The sequence below is a fragment of the Ranitomeya variabilis genome, chromosome 5 (genome assembly GCF_051348905.1).
Source record: "Ranitomeya variabilis isolate aRanVar5 chromosome 5, aRanVar5.hap1, whole genome shotgun sequence".
Taxonomy (NCBI): domain Eukaryota; kingdom Metazoa; phylum Chordata; class Amphibia; order Anura; family Dendrobatidae; genus Ranitomeya; species Ranitomeya variabilis.
In genome coordinates, this window is record NC_135236.1 from 384922430 (window position 1) to 384942441 (window position 20012).

The 20012-nt window shown below is 41.9% G+C and overlaps 1 protein-coding gene across 3 annotated transcripts in view; it reads right to left on the reverse strand.

The window, feature by feature from the left end:
* CAV1 (caveolin 1) overlaps positions 1-15932 on the reverse strand; it is a 100497-nt gene extending 84565 nt beyond the window's left edge. Inside the window, exon 1 of one of the 3 annotated variants that reach the window (XM_077265020.1) lies at positions 15866-15932. Coding sequence is in view for 1 of the 3 variants with exons in the window: in XM_077265017.1 (XP_077121132.1) it covers positions 13909-13938 (30 nt within the window). In the remaining 2 variants the exon portion in view is untranslated. Of the gene's footprint in view, positions 1-13908; positions 14055-15865 lie in introns of those variants that run through there. The other 2 variants (XM_077265017.1, XM_077265018.1) reach the window with 2 other exon arrangements.
* Positions 15933-20012: the final 4080 nt, after the last annotated feature.

Consider the following 20012-nt stretch of genomic DNA (forward strand, 5'->3'; position numbering starts at 1 on the left):
CTTCAGGCGGAAAAGGCCTTGATGTCCTTGTCTCAGGGGCAAGATGAAGCTGAAATATACTGCCAAAAATTCCGCAAATGGTCTGTGCTTACTCAGTGGAATGAGTGCGCCCTGGCGGCGATTTTCAGAGAAGGTCTCTCTGATGCCATTAAGGATGTTATGGTGGGGTTCCCTGTGCCTGCGAGTCTGAATGAGTCCATGACGATGGCTATTCAGATCGATAGGCGTCTGCGGGAGCGCAAACCTGTGCACCATTTGGCGGTGTCTACTGAGAAAACGCCAGAAAACATGCAATGTGATAGAATTCTGTCCAGAAGCGAGAGGCAGAATTTTAGACGAAAAAATGGGTTGTGCTTCTATTGTGGTGATTCAACTCATGTTATATCAGCATGCTTTAAGCGTACTAAGAAGCCTGACAAGTCTGTTTCAATTAGCACTTTACAGTCTAAGTTTATTCTATCTGTGACCCTGATTTGTTCTTTGTCATCTATTACCGCGGACGCCTATGTCGACTCTGGCGCTGCTTTGAGTCTTATGGATTGGTCCTTTGCCAAACGCTGTGGGTATGATTTGGAGCCATTGGAGGCTCCGATACCTCTGAAAGGGATTGACTCCACCCCATTGGCTAGTAATAAACCACAATACTGGACACAAGTGACTATGCGTGTTAATCCGGATCACCAGGAGGTTATTCGCTTTCTGGTGCTGTATAATCTACATGATGTTTTGGTGCTGGGATTGCCATGGCTGCAATCTCATAACCCAGTCCTCGACTGGAGAGCTATGTCTGTGTTAAGCTGGGGATGTAAAGGAACTCATGGGGACGTACCTTTGGTTTCCATTTCATCATCTATTCCCTCTGAGATTCCTGAATTCTTGTCTGACTTTCGTGACGTTTTTGAAGAACCCAAGGTTGGTTCACTACCTCCGCACCGGGAGTGCGATTGTGCCATAGACTTGATCCCGGGTAGTAAATACCCTAAGGGTCGTTTATTTAATCTGTCTGTGCCTGAACACGCTGCTATGCGAGAATATATAAAGGAGTCCTTGGAAAAGGGACATATTCGTCCTTCGTCATCTCCCTTAGGAGCCGGTTTTTTCTTTGTGTCTAAGAAAGACGGCTCTTTGAGGCCGTGTATTGATTATCGACTTTTGAATAAAATCACGGTTAAATATCAATATCCGTTACCACTGCTTACTGATTTGTTTGCTCGTATAAAGGGGGCCAAGTGGTTCTCTAAGATTGAACTCCGTGGGGCGTATAATTTGGTGCGAATCAAGCAGGGGGATGAGTGGAAAACCGCATTTAATACGCCCGAGGGCCATTTTGAGTATTTGGTGATGCCTTTTGGTCTTTCAAATGCCCCTTCAGTCTTCCAGTCCTTTATGCATGACATTTTCCGCGATTATTTGGATAAATTTATGATTGTGTATCTGGATGATATTCTGATTTTTTCGGATGACTGGGACTCTCATGTCCAGCAGGTCAGGAGGGTTTTTCAGGTTTTGCGGTCTAATTCCTTGTGTGTGAAGGGTTCTAAGTGTGTTTTTGGGGTTCAAAAGATTTCCTTCTTGGGATACATTTTTTCCCCCTCTTCCATCGAGATGGATCCTGTCAAGGTTCAGGCTATTGGTGATTGGACGCAACCCTCTTCTCTTAAGAGTCTTCAGAAATTTTTGGTCTTTGCTAACTTTTATCGTCGATTTATTGCTGGTTTTTCTGATGTTGTAAAACCATTGACTGATTTGACTAAGAAGGGTGCTGATGTTGCTGATTGGTCCCCTGATGCTGTGGAGGCCTTTCGGGAGCTCAAGCGCCGCTTTTCTTCCGCCCCAGTGTTGCGTCAGCCTGATGTTGCTCTTCCTTTTCAGGTTGAGGTCGACGCTTCTGAAATCGGAGCTGGGGCGGTGTTGTCGCAGAGAAGTTCCGACTGCTCCGTGATGAGACCTTGTGCTTTTTTTTCCCGTAAATTTTCGCCCGCCGAGCGGAATTATGATATTGGGAATCGGGAGCTTTTGGCCATGAAGTGGGCTTTTGAGGAGTGGCGTCACTGGCTTGAGGGGGCCAGACATCAGGTGGTGGTATTGACTGACCACAAAAATTTAATTTACCTTGAGTCTGCCAGGCGCCTGAATCCTAGACAGGCGCACTGGTCGTTGTTTTTCTCTCGGTTTAATTTTGTGGTGTCGTACCTACCGGGTTCTAAGAATGTTAAGGCGGATGCCCTTTCTAGGAGTTTTGAGCCTGACTCCCCTGGTAATTCTGAGCCCACAGGTATCCTTAAAGATGGAGTGATATTGTCTGCCGTTTCTCCAGACCTGCGGCGGGCCTTGCAGGAGTTTCAGGCGGATAGACCTGATCGTTGCCCACCTGGTAGACTGTTTGTTCCTGATGATTGGACCAGTAGAGTCATCTCTGAGGTTCATTCTTCTGCGTTGGCAGGTCATCCTGGAATCTTTGGTACCAGGGATTTGGTGGCAAGGTCCTTCTGGTGGCCTTCCCTGTCACGAGATGTGCGAGGCTTTGTGCAGTCTTGTGACGTTTGTGCTCGGGCCAAGCCTTGTTGTTCTCGGGCTAGTGGATTGTTGTTACCCTTGCCTATCCCGAAGAGGCCTTGGACGCACATCTCGATGGATTTTATTTCGGATCTGCCTGTTTCTCAGAAGATGTCTGTCATCTGGGTGGTGTGTGACCGTTTCTCTAAGATGGTCCATCTGGTTCCCTTGCCTAAGTTGCCTTCTTCTTCCGAGTTGGTTCCTCTGTTTTTTCAAAATGTTGTTCGCTTGCATGGTATTCCGGAGAATATCGTTTCTGACAGAGGGACCCAATTCGTGTCTAGATTTTGGCGGGCATTCTGTGCTAGGATGGGCATAGATTTGTCTTTTTCGTCTGCTTTCCATCCTCAGACTAATGGCCAGACCGAGCGGACTAATCAGACCTTGGAGACATATTTGAGGTGTTTTGTGTCTGCGGATCAGGATGATTGGGTTGCTTTTTTGCCTTTGGCGGAGTTCGCCCTCAATAATCGGGCCAGCTCTGCCACCTTGGTGTCCCCGTTTTTCTGTAATTCGGGGTTTCATCCTCGATTTTCCTCCGGTCAAGTGGAATCTTCGGATTGTCCTGGAGTGGATGCTGTGGTGGAGAGGTTGCATCAGATTTGGGGGCAGGTGGTGGACAATTTGAAGTTGTCCCAGGAGAAGACTCAGCTTTTTGCCAACCGCCGTCGTCGTGTTGGTCCTCGGCTTTGTGTTGGGGACTTGGTGTGGTTGTCTTCTCGTTTTGTCCCTATGAGGGTTTCTTCTCCTAAGTTTAAGCCTCGGTTCATCGGCCCGTACAAGATATTGGAGATTCTTAACCCTGTGTCCTTCCGTTTGGACCTCCCTGCATCCTTTTCGATTCATAATGTTTTTCATCGGTCATTGTTGCGCAGGTATGAGGTACCGGTTGTGCCTTCCATTGAGCCTCCTGCTCCGGTGTTGGTTGAGGGTGAGTTGGAGTACGTTGTGGAAAAGATCTTAGACTCTCGTGTTTCCAGACGGAAACTCCAGTATCTGGTCAAATGGAAGGGATACGGTCAGGAGGATAATTCTTGGGTCACTGCCTCTGATGTTCATGCCTCCGATCTTGTCCGTGCCTTTCATAGGGCTCATCCTGATCGCCCTGGTGGTTCTGGTGAGGGTTCGGTGCCCCCTCCTTGAGGGGGGGGTACTGTTGTGAAATTGGATTCTGGGCTCCCCCGGTGGCCACTTGTGGAATTGAACTTGTGTGCATCATCCCCTCTGTTCACCTGCTCCTATCAGGATGTGGGAGTCGCTATATAACCTTGCTCCTCTGTCAGTTTCATGCCGGTCAACAATGTAATCAGAAGCCTTTCTGTGCATGTTCCTGCTACCAGACAACTCCCAGCTAAGTTGGACTTTTGTCCTTGTGTGTTTTTGCATTTTGTTCCTGTTCACAGCTGCTGTTTCGTTACTGTGTCTGGAAAGCTCTTGTGATCGGAAATTGCCACTCTGGTGTTATGAGTTAATGCTAGAGTCTTAAAGTAATTTCTGGATGGTGTTTTGATAGGGTTTTCTGCTGACCATGAAAGTGCCCTTTCTGTCTTCCTGCTATCTAGTAAGCGGACCTCGATTTTGCTAAACCTATTTTCATACTACGTTTGTCATTTCATCTAAAATCACCGCCAATATATGTGGGGGCCTCTGTCTGCCTTTTGGGGAAATTTCTCTAGAGGTGAGCCAGGACTGTCTTTTCCTCTGCTAGGATTAGGTAGTTCTCCGGCTGGTGCTGGGCATCTAGGGATAAAAAACGTAGGCATGCTACCCGGCCACTTCTAGTTGTGCGGCAGGTTTAGTTCATGGTCAGTATAGTTTCCATCTTCCAAGAGCTAGTTCTCATATATGCTGGGCTATGTTCTCTCGCCATTGAGAATCATGACAGCGATCATTCCATGACGCCACATAGGCGTCACAGGTTGGATTGGCACCAACTTTCATGACGCCTACGTGGCGTCAAAGGTCGGGAAGGGGTTAAGGATTATGGAGGCCACTGTGCTTTTAGGAACCTTGAGTACTGGAGAAATTCTATTGTAACCTTGGCCAGATCTGTGCCTTGCCACAATTCTGTCTCTGAGCTCCTTGGCCAGTTCCTTTGACCTCATGATTCTCATTTGGTCTGACATGCACTGTGAGCTGTGAGGTCTTATATAGACAGGTGTGTGCCTTTCCAAATCAAGTCCTATTAGTTTAATTAAACACAGCTGGACTCCAATGAAGGAGTAGAATCATCTCAAGGAAGATTACAAGGAAATGGACAGCATGTGACGTAAATATAAGTGTCTGAGCAAAGGGTCTGAATACTTATGACCATGTGATATTTCAGTTTTTCTTTTTTAATAAATTTGCAAAAACTTCTACATTTCTGTTTTTTTTTTCCAGTCAAGATGGGGTGCAGAGTGTATATTAATGAGAAAAAAAGAACTTTTTTTAATTTACCAAATGGCTGCAATAAAACAAAGAGTGAAAAATTTAAAGGGGTCTGAATACTTTCCGTACCCTCTGTATATACTTATATACATTGTAGCGTGGCTAAGGGTCGCATAGTCGATGGGAGGTTTGTGTCGCAGAGATGGCTTGCCTCTGTGATGTAATCCGGAGTATTTTCTCTAGTGCATGAAAGCACTAAGAGGTTTGTTTGTTGCAGCTGGGAGCGGGTTGCGGGTAGCTGTGAGAGATGGGCAGATCTGGCTACCCACATACCTCACCTCTGGGTGTAGTTAACAGGCTATATAATGGAGGCTGTTGTTTGGCACATGGTCTGTGTGTTTGGATGGAGAAGGCCTCCTGTGTGTGTTTGGCTCCAGACCGAGCCGGAATACTGGACGCTACCCCAGCCCGTGTGCCCACAGGCCTGGGGGAGCAAAGCCCTGCTATAGACATGTGTATTTTGTTTGCCTGATCTGAGGGCTGTTTGTTTTCTCTTTTGTTTCTGTGTTTATGAAGTAATAAACCTACATGAACATTTTATGGAACAAGCCTCCTGTCTTCCTCCTGACGCACCCAAGTGAGTACAACCCCTACAATATACATACGTATATACGTATATATCTTATCTTATAAACTGTTTAACTTTATGTAGTAACAGATTTATATACAGATGTAAACTTTTAACTTTTTTTTAACCTTTTTGGAAAATACTTTGGTCCTTACATGTTTCTTTTTATTTATTAGTTTTACAAATAAAAAAAGGAATAATACTCCCCTTACTATTCCCTGTTGCTCCTGGTCTCTCGTAGGTCACTGTTCACACAGCTGCAGTGCTGTTGTGTCAAAGCAACTTATGACCACTGTTGACAATCACTGGCTGCGACGGTGATGTTACACTATTACATCTAGTGGTTGCAGCAGTCACATGTGTACACGCCATGTCCTGTAAACAGGGACAGGCCAGGAACAAGAAAATCTTGTAAGCTTTTTCTGGAAATTCATGGGCTAATTTCCAGGCCTTTAGAGACCTTTTGGGCTGGAAATTAGTGATTTTCTAACCTACTCCACAAATATGATCTTTTCACATATATAGTATTTATGAAAGCTCACAAACTCATTTTAGCTACATTTCCCTGTTAAACTATTCTTTCTGTAGTGTTGCGTGATACTTGCACTGATTTTCGTAAAAAAAATTATGTAAATTCCACTGACAGCTGTGTTTTCTCTAAAGTAACAAAGCTAAGCTTTGTACAATAATTCCATTTGTCCAGTGGAAAAATTGGCATTAAAGTGCAAAGGTCTTGACAGTTTACTTGAAACAGTGCAGCCATTTTACATGCTACATATGGCTGACTTACACCACTGAAAAAAAAAAATCAACACATTCTTTCTATAACCTACAGTGTCGCTTTTAAGGTAACACTTGGCCAAACTGGAAAATTAGAATTCCAGCCTTTACACAGGAACACAAAAATTCATCATAAAGATGAGAAAAAAAAGTCATAATACCCATATCCTCGCCCACAGGAAAACTAGTCCCATTGGTAAAGTGAGAAAGGAAATACAAGAAACAATAGTTGCAGAAGTGAGTTTCCACAACAGCGAGATGTCAGTCATTTTTATGTTAACTCCTTATTTTTATGTTAAAAGAATTAAGAAAATGATTTACAATAACTTGTCATGTGTGGAAAAAAGCTTTTATTTTTTACTACTAAGGAAGAGAACCTGTACCAGTATCAAGGTCAGCCATATCATTCAGGGGACTAGAAATCTCCAATGGGAGCACGTACGAATAAAAGAAATAAGAAAAGTGACCATAAGGTCCATTAAGTAGCTCAGAGACAAATCCTAGCTTTAACTGCGGAGAGGGACAGAGGATTCGACTTATATTCATTTCATCTAACATTCAAGCTTTTATAGATGAAGTGAGCTATATCTACAATTGCACACCGATTCAGAAATTATTATACCATACTTATTGTACAGTTAGACATTTCACACTAAGAAACATTTTCTCCAGTAGGCACAAGTCTAACAGTGACCTTGGTTCTCCCTAGTTTTTGATGAGATGCATTTAGAAGTCAATTTTCACAACAGTGATAGTTGCAACTTCTTATTTAGAAACTTACTTTACTCTTATTTAGTATTTATTCTATTGTTATATAGAATTTAGGAGACATAGGAAAAGCAAATTGAGACATATTTTTTATGTTATCATGGACCTGCCCTACAGATGGTGAGGGTCAAGCATCACCCTGGTCTGTTTGGTGAACCTGCTTGTAGAAAAAGTGTGAGTTGATGTAGTCAAGTTGACAGGCCTTGCTCGGGCTTGCCTTTTGTGTGATCAGGTGTTGGTATTACATAGTTACATTGCCTTGTGAAAGTATTCGGCTCCCTGGAACTTTTCAACCTTTTCCCACATATCATGCTTCAAACATAAAGATACCAAATGCAAATTTTGGGTGAAGAATCAACAACACGTGTAACACAATTGTGAAGTTGAACGAAATGTATTGGTAATTTAAAATTTTTATGAAAATTCAAAAACTGAAAAGTGGGGCGTGCAATATTATTCGGCCCCTTTAACTTAATACTTTGTTGCGCCACCTTTTGCTGTGATTACAGCTGCAAGTCTCTTGGGGTATGTCTCTATCAGTTTTGTACATCGAGAGACTGAATTTCTTGCCCATTCTTCCGTGGCAAACAGCAGCTCGAGCTCAGATCATTTGTGAACAGCAGTTTTCAGCTCTTTCCACAGATTCTCGATTGGATTGAGCTTTGGACTTTGACTGGGCCATTCTAACACCTGCATACATTTATTTGTGAACCATTCCATTGTAGATTTTGCTTTATATTTGGGATCATTGTCTTGTTGGAAGACAAACCTCCATCCCAGTCTCAGGTCTTTTGCAGACTCCAACAGGTTTTCTTCAAGAATGGTCCTGTATTTGGCTCCATCCATCTTCCCATCAATTTTAACCATCTTTCCTGTCCCTGCTGAAGAAAAGCAGGCCCAACCATGATGCTGCCACCACCATGTTTGACAGTGAGGATGGTGAGTTCAGGGTGATGAGCTGTGTTGCCTTTACGACAAACATATCGTTTGGCATTGTTCCCAAAAAGTTAGATTTTGGTTTCATCTGACCAGAGCACCTTCTTCCACATGTTTGGTGTGTCTCCCAGGTGGCTTGATGCAAACTTTAAACGACACTTTTTATGGATATCTTTGAGAAATGGCTTTCTTCTTGCCACTGTTCCATAAAGGCCAGATTTGTGCAGTGTACGACTGATTCTTGTCTTATGGATAGACTGTCCCACCTCAGCTGTAGATCAGAGGTGTCAAACTGCATTCGTCGAGGGCCGCCAACAGGTCATGTTTTCAGGATTTCCTTGTATTGCACAGGTGATAATTTAATCACCTGCACAGAAAGATTCCAGCACCTTGTGGAATGCTAAGGAAATCCTGAAAACATGACCTGTTGGCGGCCCTCGAGGAATGCAGTTTGACAGCTCAGCTGTAGATCTCTGCAGTTCATCCAGAGTGATCATGGGCCTCTTGGCTGCATCTCTGATCAGTATTCTTCTTGCTTGAGATGAAAATTAGAGGGACATCTGGGTCTTGGTAGATTTGCAGTGGTGTGATACTTCTTCCATTTCAATATGATCGCTTGCACAGTGCTCCTTGGGATGTTTAAAGTTTTGGAAATCATTTTGTATCCAAATCCGGCTTTAAACTTCTCCACAACAGTATCACGGACCTGCCTGTTGTGTTCCTTGGACTTCATGATGCTTTCTGTGCTTTAAACAGAACCTTGAGACTACCACAGAGCAGGTGCATTTATACGGAGACTTGATTACACACAGGTGGATTATATTTATCTTCATTAGGCATTTAGGACAACATTGGATCATTCCGAGATCCACAATGAACTTCTGGAGTGAGTTTGCTGCACTGAAAGTAAAGGGGCCGAATAATATTACTCACCCCACTTTTCAGTTTTTGAATTTCCACAAAAATTTAAAATAATTGTGTTCCACTTGTTGTTGATTCTTCACCAAAAATTTACATTTGGTATCTTTATGTTTGAAGCATGATATGTGGGAAAAGGTTGAAAAGTTCCAGGGACCTGAATACTTTCGCAAGGCACTGTATTTAGGTTGCAAAAAGACTCAGGTCCATCAAGTCCGATCTTTCTCTACATTACCTACCGCTAGATTATTTAAAACCACAATGATATTCCTTGTGTAAAAAGCTTCCAGGCCTTTGTTTGTTTCTTGTTGCACAAGAGAAGTCAGACCAGAAACTTAAAGGGGATCTGTCACCCGAAAAGTACTGCAGTGCGCGGGCATCGGGAAAGGTCAGAGAGGCCCGGCGCCTGCGCACTGCAGTACTGTGCTCTGCCCTCAACAGGGCAGACAAAGTACACCTGCGCAGGAGCCACAGCAGGAAGAAAAGAGGAGGACTGTATGAAGATGAGAGGCGCTGGAACCGGACCGCGACCCCCATCGGACTGGACCGCGTCAGGACCGCCCCTGGGTGAGTATAATATAACCTGTTTATCTTATCTTTCAGGTGACATCGGGGGGCTTATCTACAGCATTACAGAATGCTGTAGATAAGCCCCTGATGCCATTGGCCGCAGCTTATAGGCAAATTTTGGGATGACAGATTCCCTTTAAACCAAAGGTTCACATACTTTTGCCACTCACCAGCATGTGATATTGGGTCACTTTCCTTGATAAAAAATGACGAAATCTAATATATTTGACTCATTTCTTTGGTATGCTTTTCTTAATCTACTTTTAAGACTTGTGTGAAAATTTGATGTAATTTTAGTTCAAACTTATGCAAAAATATGGACAATTCTGAAGAGTTCACAAACTTACAAATGTCACTGCATATTGCACCTATTCTCTTTCACACATTATTGCCTTATTCTAAATTAGGGGTAGCGTTCATTTATTTGGTGCATTGTATTTGATTTATTATTTCCATGGCTCATGTGGATACTTTATCAGTCCTGTGGGATGATCCTCAATCATATTGCTGGTTACGGTCCGGATTCTGGCTCTGTTTGCTCATTTTAAGTGCTTTTAATTGTGTTGTTTTTCGTAATGCTATAATAAAGATTTATATTGGAGGTGTGACCATGTTTTGCATGTCTTTTTCTTTGTTATTTTGTTGGTATACCTTTTCCATGTATAAAAGATGAATAAGTATATCATATACATGCTGTACCTACTACTTTACTATCATTGTTACATTTTACCTCCCATTCATCTGTACAGTGCATAGTGAGACAAGGTATCAGACAATCCTTATTGAGATGTGAGAAGACATTATATTATACTATATCATCTTCACATCCCAGAATTCCACATTTTCATTTTCAAGTTCTGACTTGACTTTAATTTTATGGAATATGCATTCGTTTTCTGACTTAAAGGCTATGTATACTTTCACACAGATTGTTTTTTTATTGTTTCTTTGCTTCCTAGCAACTCTCAAAATGGTGACATAGTGTCTGTTAGCCCTTTATATAGCTGAGTCCTTTGCAGAAATGTTACAAATCCATCAGTGCTGCTTCAAAAAGCTCTTTTCTCTCTGCTCTCCATCTCCCTTCTCTCAGTGTTTAGTGATAGCAGGAGGGGGGAGGTTCTACATAAATCTGAAGTGGACAGGGGAGAGAGTATCCTAGGGGGTACAGAAAACAAGATACAGATAAAGCAGAAATGTCACGTAGAGGAAATAAGTACAATACTAGGGCAGCGATGACATATTAGTAGTGAAAACAGTGGAACCCTGGATACATAAACCTCAAATCCAACCTATATTACAGGGACTGCAGCCTATATTACAGGGAAAGGCACTCCCATGAGACAAGAATCTGACAGTTAGGTCATGTTGCAAACTGCGTGTCAGGAGCTCAGAACTTGAATGAAAGAATTAAATTTACAAAATGAACATATATAAAACTCATTATTTTGTATATCAAAGGTGTCTATAGCCTTTAAATGTTTGATTGATGGTAGTCAGACTAACAAGACTCTCATCAGTCCTGAGAACAAGTCTCGTAACTTACACGCACCATGAAAGTGAGCATTAATATAAGATAACTTATAAGATAAGATGTTCTTGCGTCTCTTAAAGACTATTATGATCACAAGGTTACGCTGAAGAAAGCAGAACATTAAAAGTTTTTTTTACTGAAAACAGGAAGTGTCAAAATTTGTAGTCCTTGACTGAAATGTAGGCCTCAAATCAGTTCTTGGAGACCACTATACACATGATGTTTTTTTCATAAAACTTTATTTAAAACATACCAGACAATGCTTTTTAGTAAACTATTGTCTTATCTTTAATGGATTTTTCCAAACCCCTTCACCCCCCGGAGCTTTTTCCGTTTTTTCATTTTTGTTTTTCGCTCCCCTCCTTCCCAGAGCCATAACTTTTCTATTTTTCTGTCCATATGGCCATGTGAGGGCTTATTTTTTGCGGGACGAGATGTACTTTTGAACGATACCATTGGTTTTACCATGCCGTGTAACAGAAAATAGGAAAAAAATTCCACGTGTGATGAAATTGCAAAAAAAGTGCAATCTCACACTTGTTTTTTGTTTGGCTTTTTTGCTAGGTTCACCAAATGCTAAAACTGACCTGCCATTATGATTCTCCAGGTCATTACGAGTTCTTAGACATCTAACATGTCTAGGTTATTTTTTATCTAAGTGGTGAAAAAAAATTCCAAAGTTTGCTAAAAAAAAAAAAAAAAAAAAATTGCGCGATTTTCCGATACCCGTAGCGTCTCCAATTTTCATGATCTGGGGTTGGGTGAGGGCTTATTTTTTGTGTGCCAAGCTGGCGTTTTTAATGATACCATTTTGGTGTAGATACGTTCTTTTAATCGCCCGTTATTGCATTTTAATGCAATGTCGCGGCGACCAAAAAAAAGTAATTTTGGCGTTTTGATTTTTTTTCTCGCTACACCATTTAGCGGTCAGGTTAATCCTTTGTTTTTATTGATAGATCAAGCGATTCTGAACGCGGCGATACCAAATATGTGTAGGTTTGATTTTTTTTTTATAGTTTTATTTTGATTGGGGCGAAAGGGGGGTAATATGAACTTTTATATATTTTTTTTATATTTTTAACTACTTTTTTTTAATTTTGGCATGCTTCAATAGCCTCCATAGGAGGCTAGAAGCATGCACAACTTGATCGGCTCTGCTACATAGAGGTGAAGTACAGATCACCTCTATGTAGCAGAAAGGCAGGTGTACTTTGAGCGCCGACCACTGGGTGGCGCTCAAAGCAATCGGCCATCAACAACCATAGAGGTCTCAAGGAGACCTCTGGTTGTTATGGCGATGCACTGCTGACCCCCGATCATGTGACGGGGGTCAGCAGTGCGAGCACTTCCGGCCGCGTGGCCGGGAGCGCTAGTTAAATGCCGCTGTCAGCGCTTGACGGCGGCATTTAACTAGTACAAAACAGCTGACATGTCGCGGCTTTAAGGTGGGCTCACCGCCGGATCCCACCTCAAAGCGGGGGATCTGCCAGCTGATGTACTATTCCGTCAGCTGGCAGAAAGGGGTTAAAGTTTTTTTTAGCTTAGCATTTCCTTTGTTCAATAAATGTGTATGTCATATGCTTTTATATGACCCAATGGTGTACAAGTGTAACCATGCCTCTTTAAAGATGATCTGGAATTTTTTTTATTTAAACTGCTCACCTCCTCCACATAATGCTGCACCCTGATTCTGGAACAGTTTTTCTTATTTTTTTTCTCTGCCCCTCTGTTCCAGGAATAAAAAAGCAAATTTTCCTTTCCATCCACTGGGCTGTATCATAGAACTTCTGTCATAGAGGTGAAAAAGCAAATACCGACAGAGATGTTCTCTGGTATACACCCAGTTGGTTGAAAAGAAAATTTGCTTCTTTTTTCTAGGGTGGGGGGGTAAAACTTTGCAACAGAGGGATACAGAAAAAAAAGAAAAAATATTACAGAATCAGGGGAGCAGTGGTAATTAGAGGAGGTACTCAGTTTAATACAAAAAATCCACTGAAAGGTCCTCTCTAAGTTAAGCAAAAAAAAAAAAAAAAGACTAACCGGAGGCAAACCTCGCCCATAAATAGTAGGTGAGGGATTAATTCCTATGGCATGAGAGCATTCCAGCTACTGTCACTGTTCAAGAGCAAAAACTAAACCAATACTATTTACGCCGTTACACCGAAGAGTCTTTAATTAACATTTCCAGACTGAACCTACTAATACCAATGAACTTGAACCACCTCAATCCTGAGTGAAAAGGGAGAGGCAAACTACTATGTTCCTTCTATAAAATGGACTTTGATGGCTTGCAGTATTGCCAGCGAAACCCTATAATTTGGTTTTCTTAGACAATTCCGTTTGGTTTTTGCGCTCACACAGTTAGCAGCTACTCTCTGTACATACTCGGTGAAATGTATCTGATTTCACTATGAGGATATCAGTACACCTGTGCGTATTTTTCCCAGACGCCTTTTCAATACACCAATCGGTACAAGAATGCCAAGGATTCATGCAGAGCAGCATACTCATCATAGAGAGCCAACGTTGCATTCCATTCTCTACTCCCCCAAGCAAAGGTTATTATTGCTTAAATATATTTTTGAGGAGGAAATAACCCAGTGTCAGGCATATCAGCTAAAAATGATCCATCCCAGGGCAGTACCACCTAGAAAGCCTCCAACTTTCACCACGAAGCCCTGATAATCTGCATGCTTTCATGCCATCTGGCTCGTAGATCATTTTGATTTTATTATTTGACAGGTATATGTAAACGTAAAGATTCCCAGAGATTTACACAGAAGGTGTCTATCAGAGTAACTCCTCAAAATTCCCAAGCCACAGTATTTGCACATGCACGGAGTAGTCCTACCTCTTCATCTATGTATTTGCCACCAGACATGCTGTCCGTCAGTTGCCAGGAGCTCTGATTGAGATTTCAGTGAGGTATGATTTAAGGGAGGAAGATCCTGCATTGTGTAAAGGCACAGCTACGAAAGGAGGGGAAGGAGGTGGCTGAGAGCATGATTATTGCTGGCCCGCTTCCAATGTTTGTTCTGCTTGGTTTTGGCTTAGATGACAGCCGTGTTGAACTCAGACACATCCCTAGGGCTCATGAAACACCAGGAAAAAGAAATAAGGTGCCGTGAGCCACTCAATTTTTTATCCTCAACAAAACAGTGATATGCATGCACTCATTGGCTCATCTGGCTGACATATTACATGCTTTGTCACCTCAACAGAATAGTTCTTGTGAATGATGAATTTTGGGGAGTGCTGAATATGTAGAAATGTGTTTTATAAAGAGGAGGTAAAAACATAACTATTATCATATGGAAGGAAAGAGTTACAATGGAAATAAGTGGGGAAAAACAACAACTCACAACTAAGGCCGGGTACACCCGTCCGTGATGTGAGGCCTATGCACAAATTGCAATACATTGCCTAACCGGAGGGTCTTCTGACCTGAACCAACTATCTCATAAATCTTAATTTTATTCTAATATTTTGCATTAACACTGCCTAATTTTCCTTTTGCCTTTCTGCATCCAATTTAGAGGCTTTCTATCTTAGAACTGGGCAAACGATCACAGGGTAAGTGGCTGGTTATCTTACAATAAGAGCTCATGCGATCTTTGTGTTGTACAAGGCTATAATTGCACCATCATAGTAGTGCATGAGGCCTCGACTGCTCCTTTGTACACCTCCAATTTTGCATGGAGGTCATTTCATCAGAAAAAAGGGTGGCATTGCAGGAAGTTGTATTTATCAGGGTGTTGCCTTTTGAAAGCATTGCCTCTGAACATAAGGGGTAGAGTATGTGCAAATCGAATTAGATGTATGTGGTCACTGGATGTGCGTCCTAAAAACTGTTCCTTACCTTTCTTTAAGTTAGCTGACCTGGCAGCAACATATTTGTCAAGGCACACACTGATGACACGCCAAGCCACCTAATCAATAGAAGGCCGGGGATGCTGTAAGGTGAGGAGCAGTTTTCAGGGCTCCTGCCCAGTGGCCATGGAATACTGTCGCGCAATGCTCATGTGGCTCCATAGTATAATCACTGTACCCATCAATACACTGCCGTACAGCTATCGTGCCACAGAAAACATGCCATACTTGCTCAAGCTTAAGTAAACCATTGCCATTTTTTCATCAATTATTTTAAAGCAAAAAGAACCAAAACCCACGTTTGTGAAGCCAGTCGAATACAGGACATTCCTTATCAGGCTGCATGGTTCCAAGCCTACTTGGGATCCATATCTGACTGATCCCTAATACGATATCACTGCAGTTTAATGAGACTAAACATGACATTGTGGTAAACGGATGCAGAAGAACAGCAATGCACTGTATTTTGGACAGAGCACTCCCCTAGAATAATTATATTCATACAATGCAGCAATAACTTTGCACAGGCTTGTGTGTGAGAGTTGCAGAGGCATGTAGAACTTATCAGATAAAATTATCCTTGGCAAGCAAAGTGACCGAAAGCGTAGAGAACAACTTATAACTCTTATAACCACTGTGGAAAAGTAAGGGTTAGCTTATTCTATAACATGCATTCATAGCAATTCTAATATCATTTTAAATCCACATATGGAAAATTCTTGAAATCATGGCAACTACTGCTAAGCATTCCTATAAACAGAAAAAGTTTCCATGAAAACATTTTCCAGTATTCCATTCTTTTTCAAGGATTGTCCCGGAGTGTAAATTACACGGTGCGGCGCTGGCTAGGAACCCTTTACCTTCCTTGCACATAGATCTATGAAAGTAGCATGAGATATAAAAGCATTGCTCTGTACAAAAGGCTTGATGCTACTTACCAGAATATGTGAATGAAGTGGCTTCTTAGAATATTACTGTGGTTTAACCGACCATGTGAAATAATAACACACTGCCTATATTACAAGGGAAAGGATGGATCCAGAGAAATCTTGGCAGCCCTTCAATATTTGGCCTTTTTTTTTTTAGAACAGTTTGATAATGTGCACTAAAAATAGTCACTTTTCACTAAGTACAGATGTTGAATTGATTCTTACCAAAAAAGGCAGAGGGATAAAAAGATTGTAAAACAGAAAGAGATTTATTATGATTGTGGCCTGTAAAGCTTAATATTTCTGTACTGCTAGCTGACTGCGGATAGAGATGAAGTAGGGAACATTGGCGTTACAGGGAATTTATTCACCTGTTATTTAATGGAACCATTAGGGCCTACTTGTGGCATATTTTTGCGTTGGGAAAAAAACTTGTGAATAGATGATGAGCAAATCTGCTGAGGTTCAAGTTCTGGAGAGAATGGTGGCTCTCCTGGAAAGACTAGTGGTTCTCCGGTAGAGACTGGTTGTTCTCCTGGAGAAACTAGTGGTTCTCCAGTAGAGACTGGTGGTTCTCCTGAGGAGACTGGTGATTCTCCAGGAAAGACTGGTGGTTCTCCTGAAGAGACTGGTGATTCTCCAGGTAACACTGGTGGATCTCCTGAAGGGGCTGATGGTTCTCCAGGCCAGGAAACACTGGTGTTTCTCCTAAAGGGACTGGTGGTTCTCCTGAAGAAGTTTCCTAACTTGGAAACACGTTGAGAATAAAACCGCAAAGACACTCTGATGCCGCATCTGCTGTTTATTGTGGATAAAGAACCAGCAGTGCATATCATTAACTTTTTTTTCCACTATTTGAGGTTCAAATCAGCAGTTCAATCGATTTAGCAGAAAATTTGATTTTTATTGGATCTATTTGATACAGATTGAATGTACGTTATTATGATCTCATGCCTCTATAGATCTCAAATCGTAACATACATAAATAATATAAAAAAGTTACACTCACCCGGCCCTCACCTGTCCCGTCGTGCAGCCCCACTGCAGTGTTCACTGGACCAATTTGGCATCTACCAAAACCTAGCAACTTCAGCATCTACTGCTCTGACTAGGCCATGATATCATGATGTCACGTGACACATACCACATCACGCCATCACATGAAGGCTAGGTAAAATATATATTTTTTTTACATTTTTTCCAATCCCCTTCCTGGTCCTTTATAACCAAGCGACTGTCCAATGGATTTGTGAAAAAAAAAAATAGATTCTGGCAAATGTGAATTTTTTTGTGAACTTTGAGTGGACTGAGACATTATTTGTGACTTTTGTTAGATTCTACTCATTTTTCTTTTTCAGCAATGACCATGATAGGACATGTTTTGAGAGCAGTCTGTTTTCTTTTCCGTAGAATTTGCTACAACTATTCCGTTCTGTAAAACATGAGGCATCTCAGCTATAATGGTTGTTGGCTATATAATGAGCCACATTATCTGTCTTCCATATGTTTCACTAAAGTATTCACCCACATGCTTTGAATGATTTACTTATGTTTGTTGCCATGGCATCATTACAAAATGTAAAACACAACAGGAACACATTATTGGATGCTAATATAGTCTATATATACCACAATATAAAAAATCTGGTTCTCTTTGAACTAAAGCATAAAATATAACATTGTAATTAACTCTTTATATTTCCAAGTCAAAATGGCTGCAAAGCATTCAATCTAATTCAAGTTTTTGGTAAGCGAATAGGATGATGTGGTTACAGGGCTGTTCTAATGGTAACTATAAGGAGCGCACTGCTTCCTTGCCTCTCAGTCTCCTCCTCCTGTTTGCCGGGAAGCGGTGCACTCCTGAATATTGAAAGTTCACACCACTGGTCTGAACGGAGACCTGTCCCAGGTTGCAAGCAACGGCAGCTTTGCCTCCACATTATGGGAAAAGCTGCAGTTTCAGCTCTGCTCTCATAGTGCTGTCAGCTCTGCTGCAGAACTGTGCCTGGTTGCAACTAAAGGTACCTTCACACGAAACGACTTTGTAACGATATCGCTAGCGATCCGTGACGTTGCAGCGTCCTCGCTAGCGATATCGTTTAGTTTGACACACAACAGCGATCAGGATCCTGCTGTGATGTCGCTGGTCGCTGAATAAAGTCCAGAACTTTATTTGGTCGTCCGATCGCCGTGTATCGTTGTGTTTGAAAGCAAAAGCAACGATACCAGCGATGTTTTACACTGGTAACCAGGGTAAACATCGGGTTACCAAGCGCAGGGCCGTGCTTAGTAACCCGATGTTTACCCTGGTTACCAGCGTAAAAGTAAAAAAAACAAACAGTACATACTCACCTGCGCGTCCCCCAGCGTCTGCTTCCTGACACTTACTGAGCGCCGGCCCTAAAGTGAAAGTGAAAGCACAGCGGTGACGTCACCGCTCTGCTGTTAGGGCCGGAGCTCAGTCAGTGTCAGGAAGCAGACGCCGGGGGACGCGCAGGTGAGCATGTACTGTTTGTTTTTTTTTACTTTTACGCTGGTAACCAGGGTAAACATCGGGTTACTAAGCGCGGCCCTGCGCTTAGCAACCCGATGTTTACCCTGGTTACCCGGGGACCTCGGCATCGTTGGTCGCTGGAGAGCTGTCTGTGTGACAGCTCCCCAGCGATCAAACAGCGACGCTGCAGCGATCAGCATCGTTGTCGCTATCGCTGCGTCGCTTCGTGTGAAGGTACCTTAACACTCCATCAGCTTCCACGTCACTGGCAGTCAGTGTTGGAGAAGGGGAGCACATCTGATCTGACAGCACTGCAAGAAGAGCTACAGCTGCAGCTGTTTGTAATGAGACAAACTCAGTTCTGCTGTACTGTGCTAGCTATCACACACAGCTCTGCAGTGAGATCAGAAGAGCAGACTGTCAGTCATTACATGTCTCACACGGGTAATGCCCCCTTTTATTTAAAATAAGCTCTGGAGGCAGATTCTCAGGAAGATCTGTTTACGGCCCACATATCTTAACAGCTCATTTACATGTTAAGAAAAGCATAGATTTCTTTAGAATAAGTTGTCATATTACAGATTTGAAGTTATAACTTTATTCAGATTCCTATGACCTGCATGCCCATATAGACGTCTTAGGGGGTTGACAGATTTCCTTTAAGTAAACCTGGTTTTACAAAGGGAAGTAGTGGTATGGATGTATTGGCAAATGTCCCCCCCCCCCCCCCCATAAAAATAGCTTTAAAAAAAAAGTTCTATTCAACCACTTATGAGAGATCTACTGTTCAAGTCGCAAGATAATTGGGTTGGGTTGGGGATCTCTCTCAAAAAGATATTTTTATTGGGGTTTATGCACTCATACCACTAACAGGTTCCTTTTAAGAGGTTAAAATAGTATTTCCATCTTAGGTGTCCAGGGTGTTAGGGTTTTCCATGATCTCATCTTTCCAAATGTTCTTGTTCTGGTCTCATCACCCAAATCCCCTTAGCCGTTTTCTCCTTGTATAACTGGACTCCAGGACTTCTGGAACACTAGTAGTTGCCATTTTTAATATAGATACATTGGATAAATGTATATTTTAATGTGAACTGTGTTCAAGCCCATAAGGAGAAAGTATATCATAAAACTATATTTCCATGGATTTTCCACACCTCGGATCTCTTAGCATTTTACTTTATTTGCCTTCTCCGTTTTCTTATTATAAAAATGCTTAGGTGCGGCAATGACCTAGATAAGTTGGAAAATGATTTTTGCATCTGTGAATCAGTTAAGGTTTTACCTTTTTGGCTCATAATTCTGTTGACTTTAAGTATAGTTTTGTAATATAGTGAGGGAAACTGTTTGGAGTACTAAAACTGGAAAAACAAATTAAGTTGAAACATATTTACTTAAATTATTTGTATAATTTTACAATTTCCTATAGCAATTATTCGTCAGGAAACCAGGGAGTTTGTAATTGACAAGTCATAAGACATTGCTCCTTGAAGGTCTACCTTTGAGAATCCCAAAAGGTATCAAGAGTGGGCTGGATTTAGTCTCTCTGAAATAGATCACATCTGTTTAGTTAATTGGATCAGTTTAGGTCCTAGCTCTGTGACCCTAGTGATCAACATCTTCTAGTGGGAAAATTCTTTAAAGGGAACCTGTCACCCCCCCAGG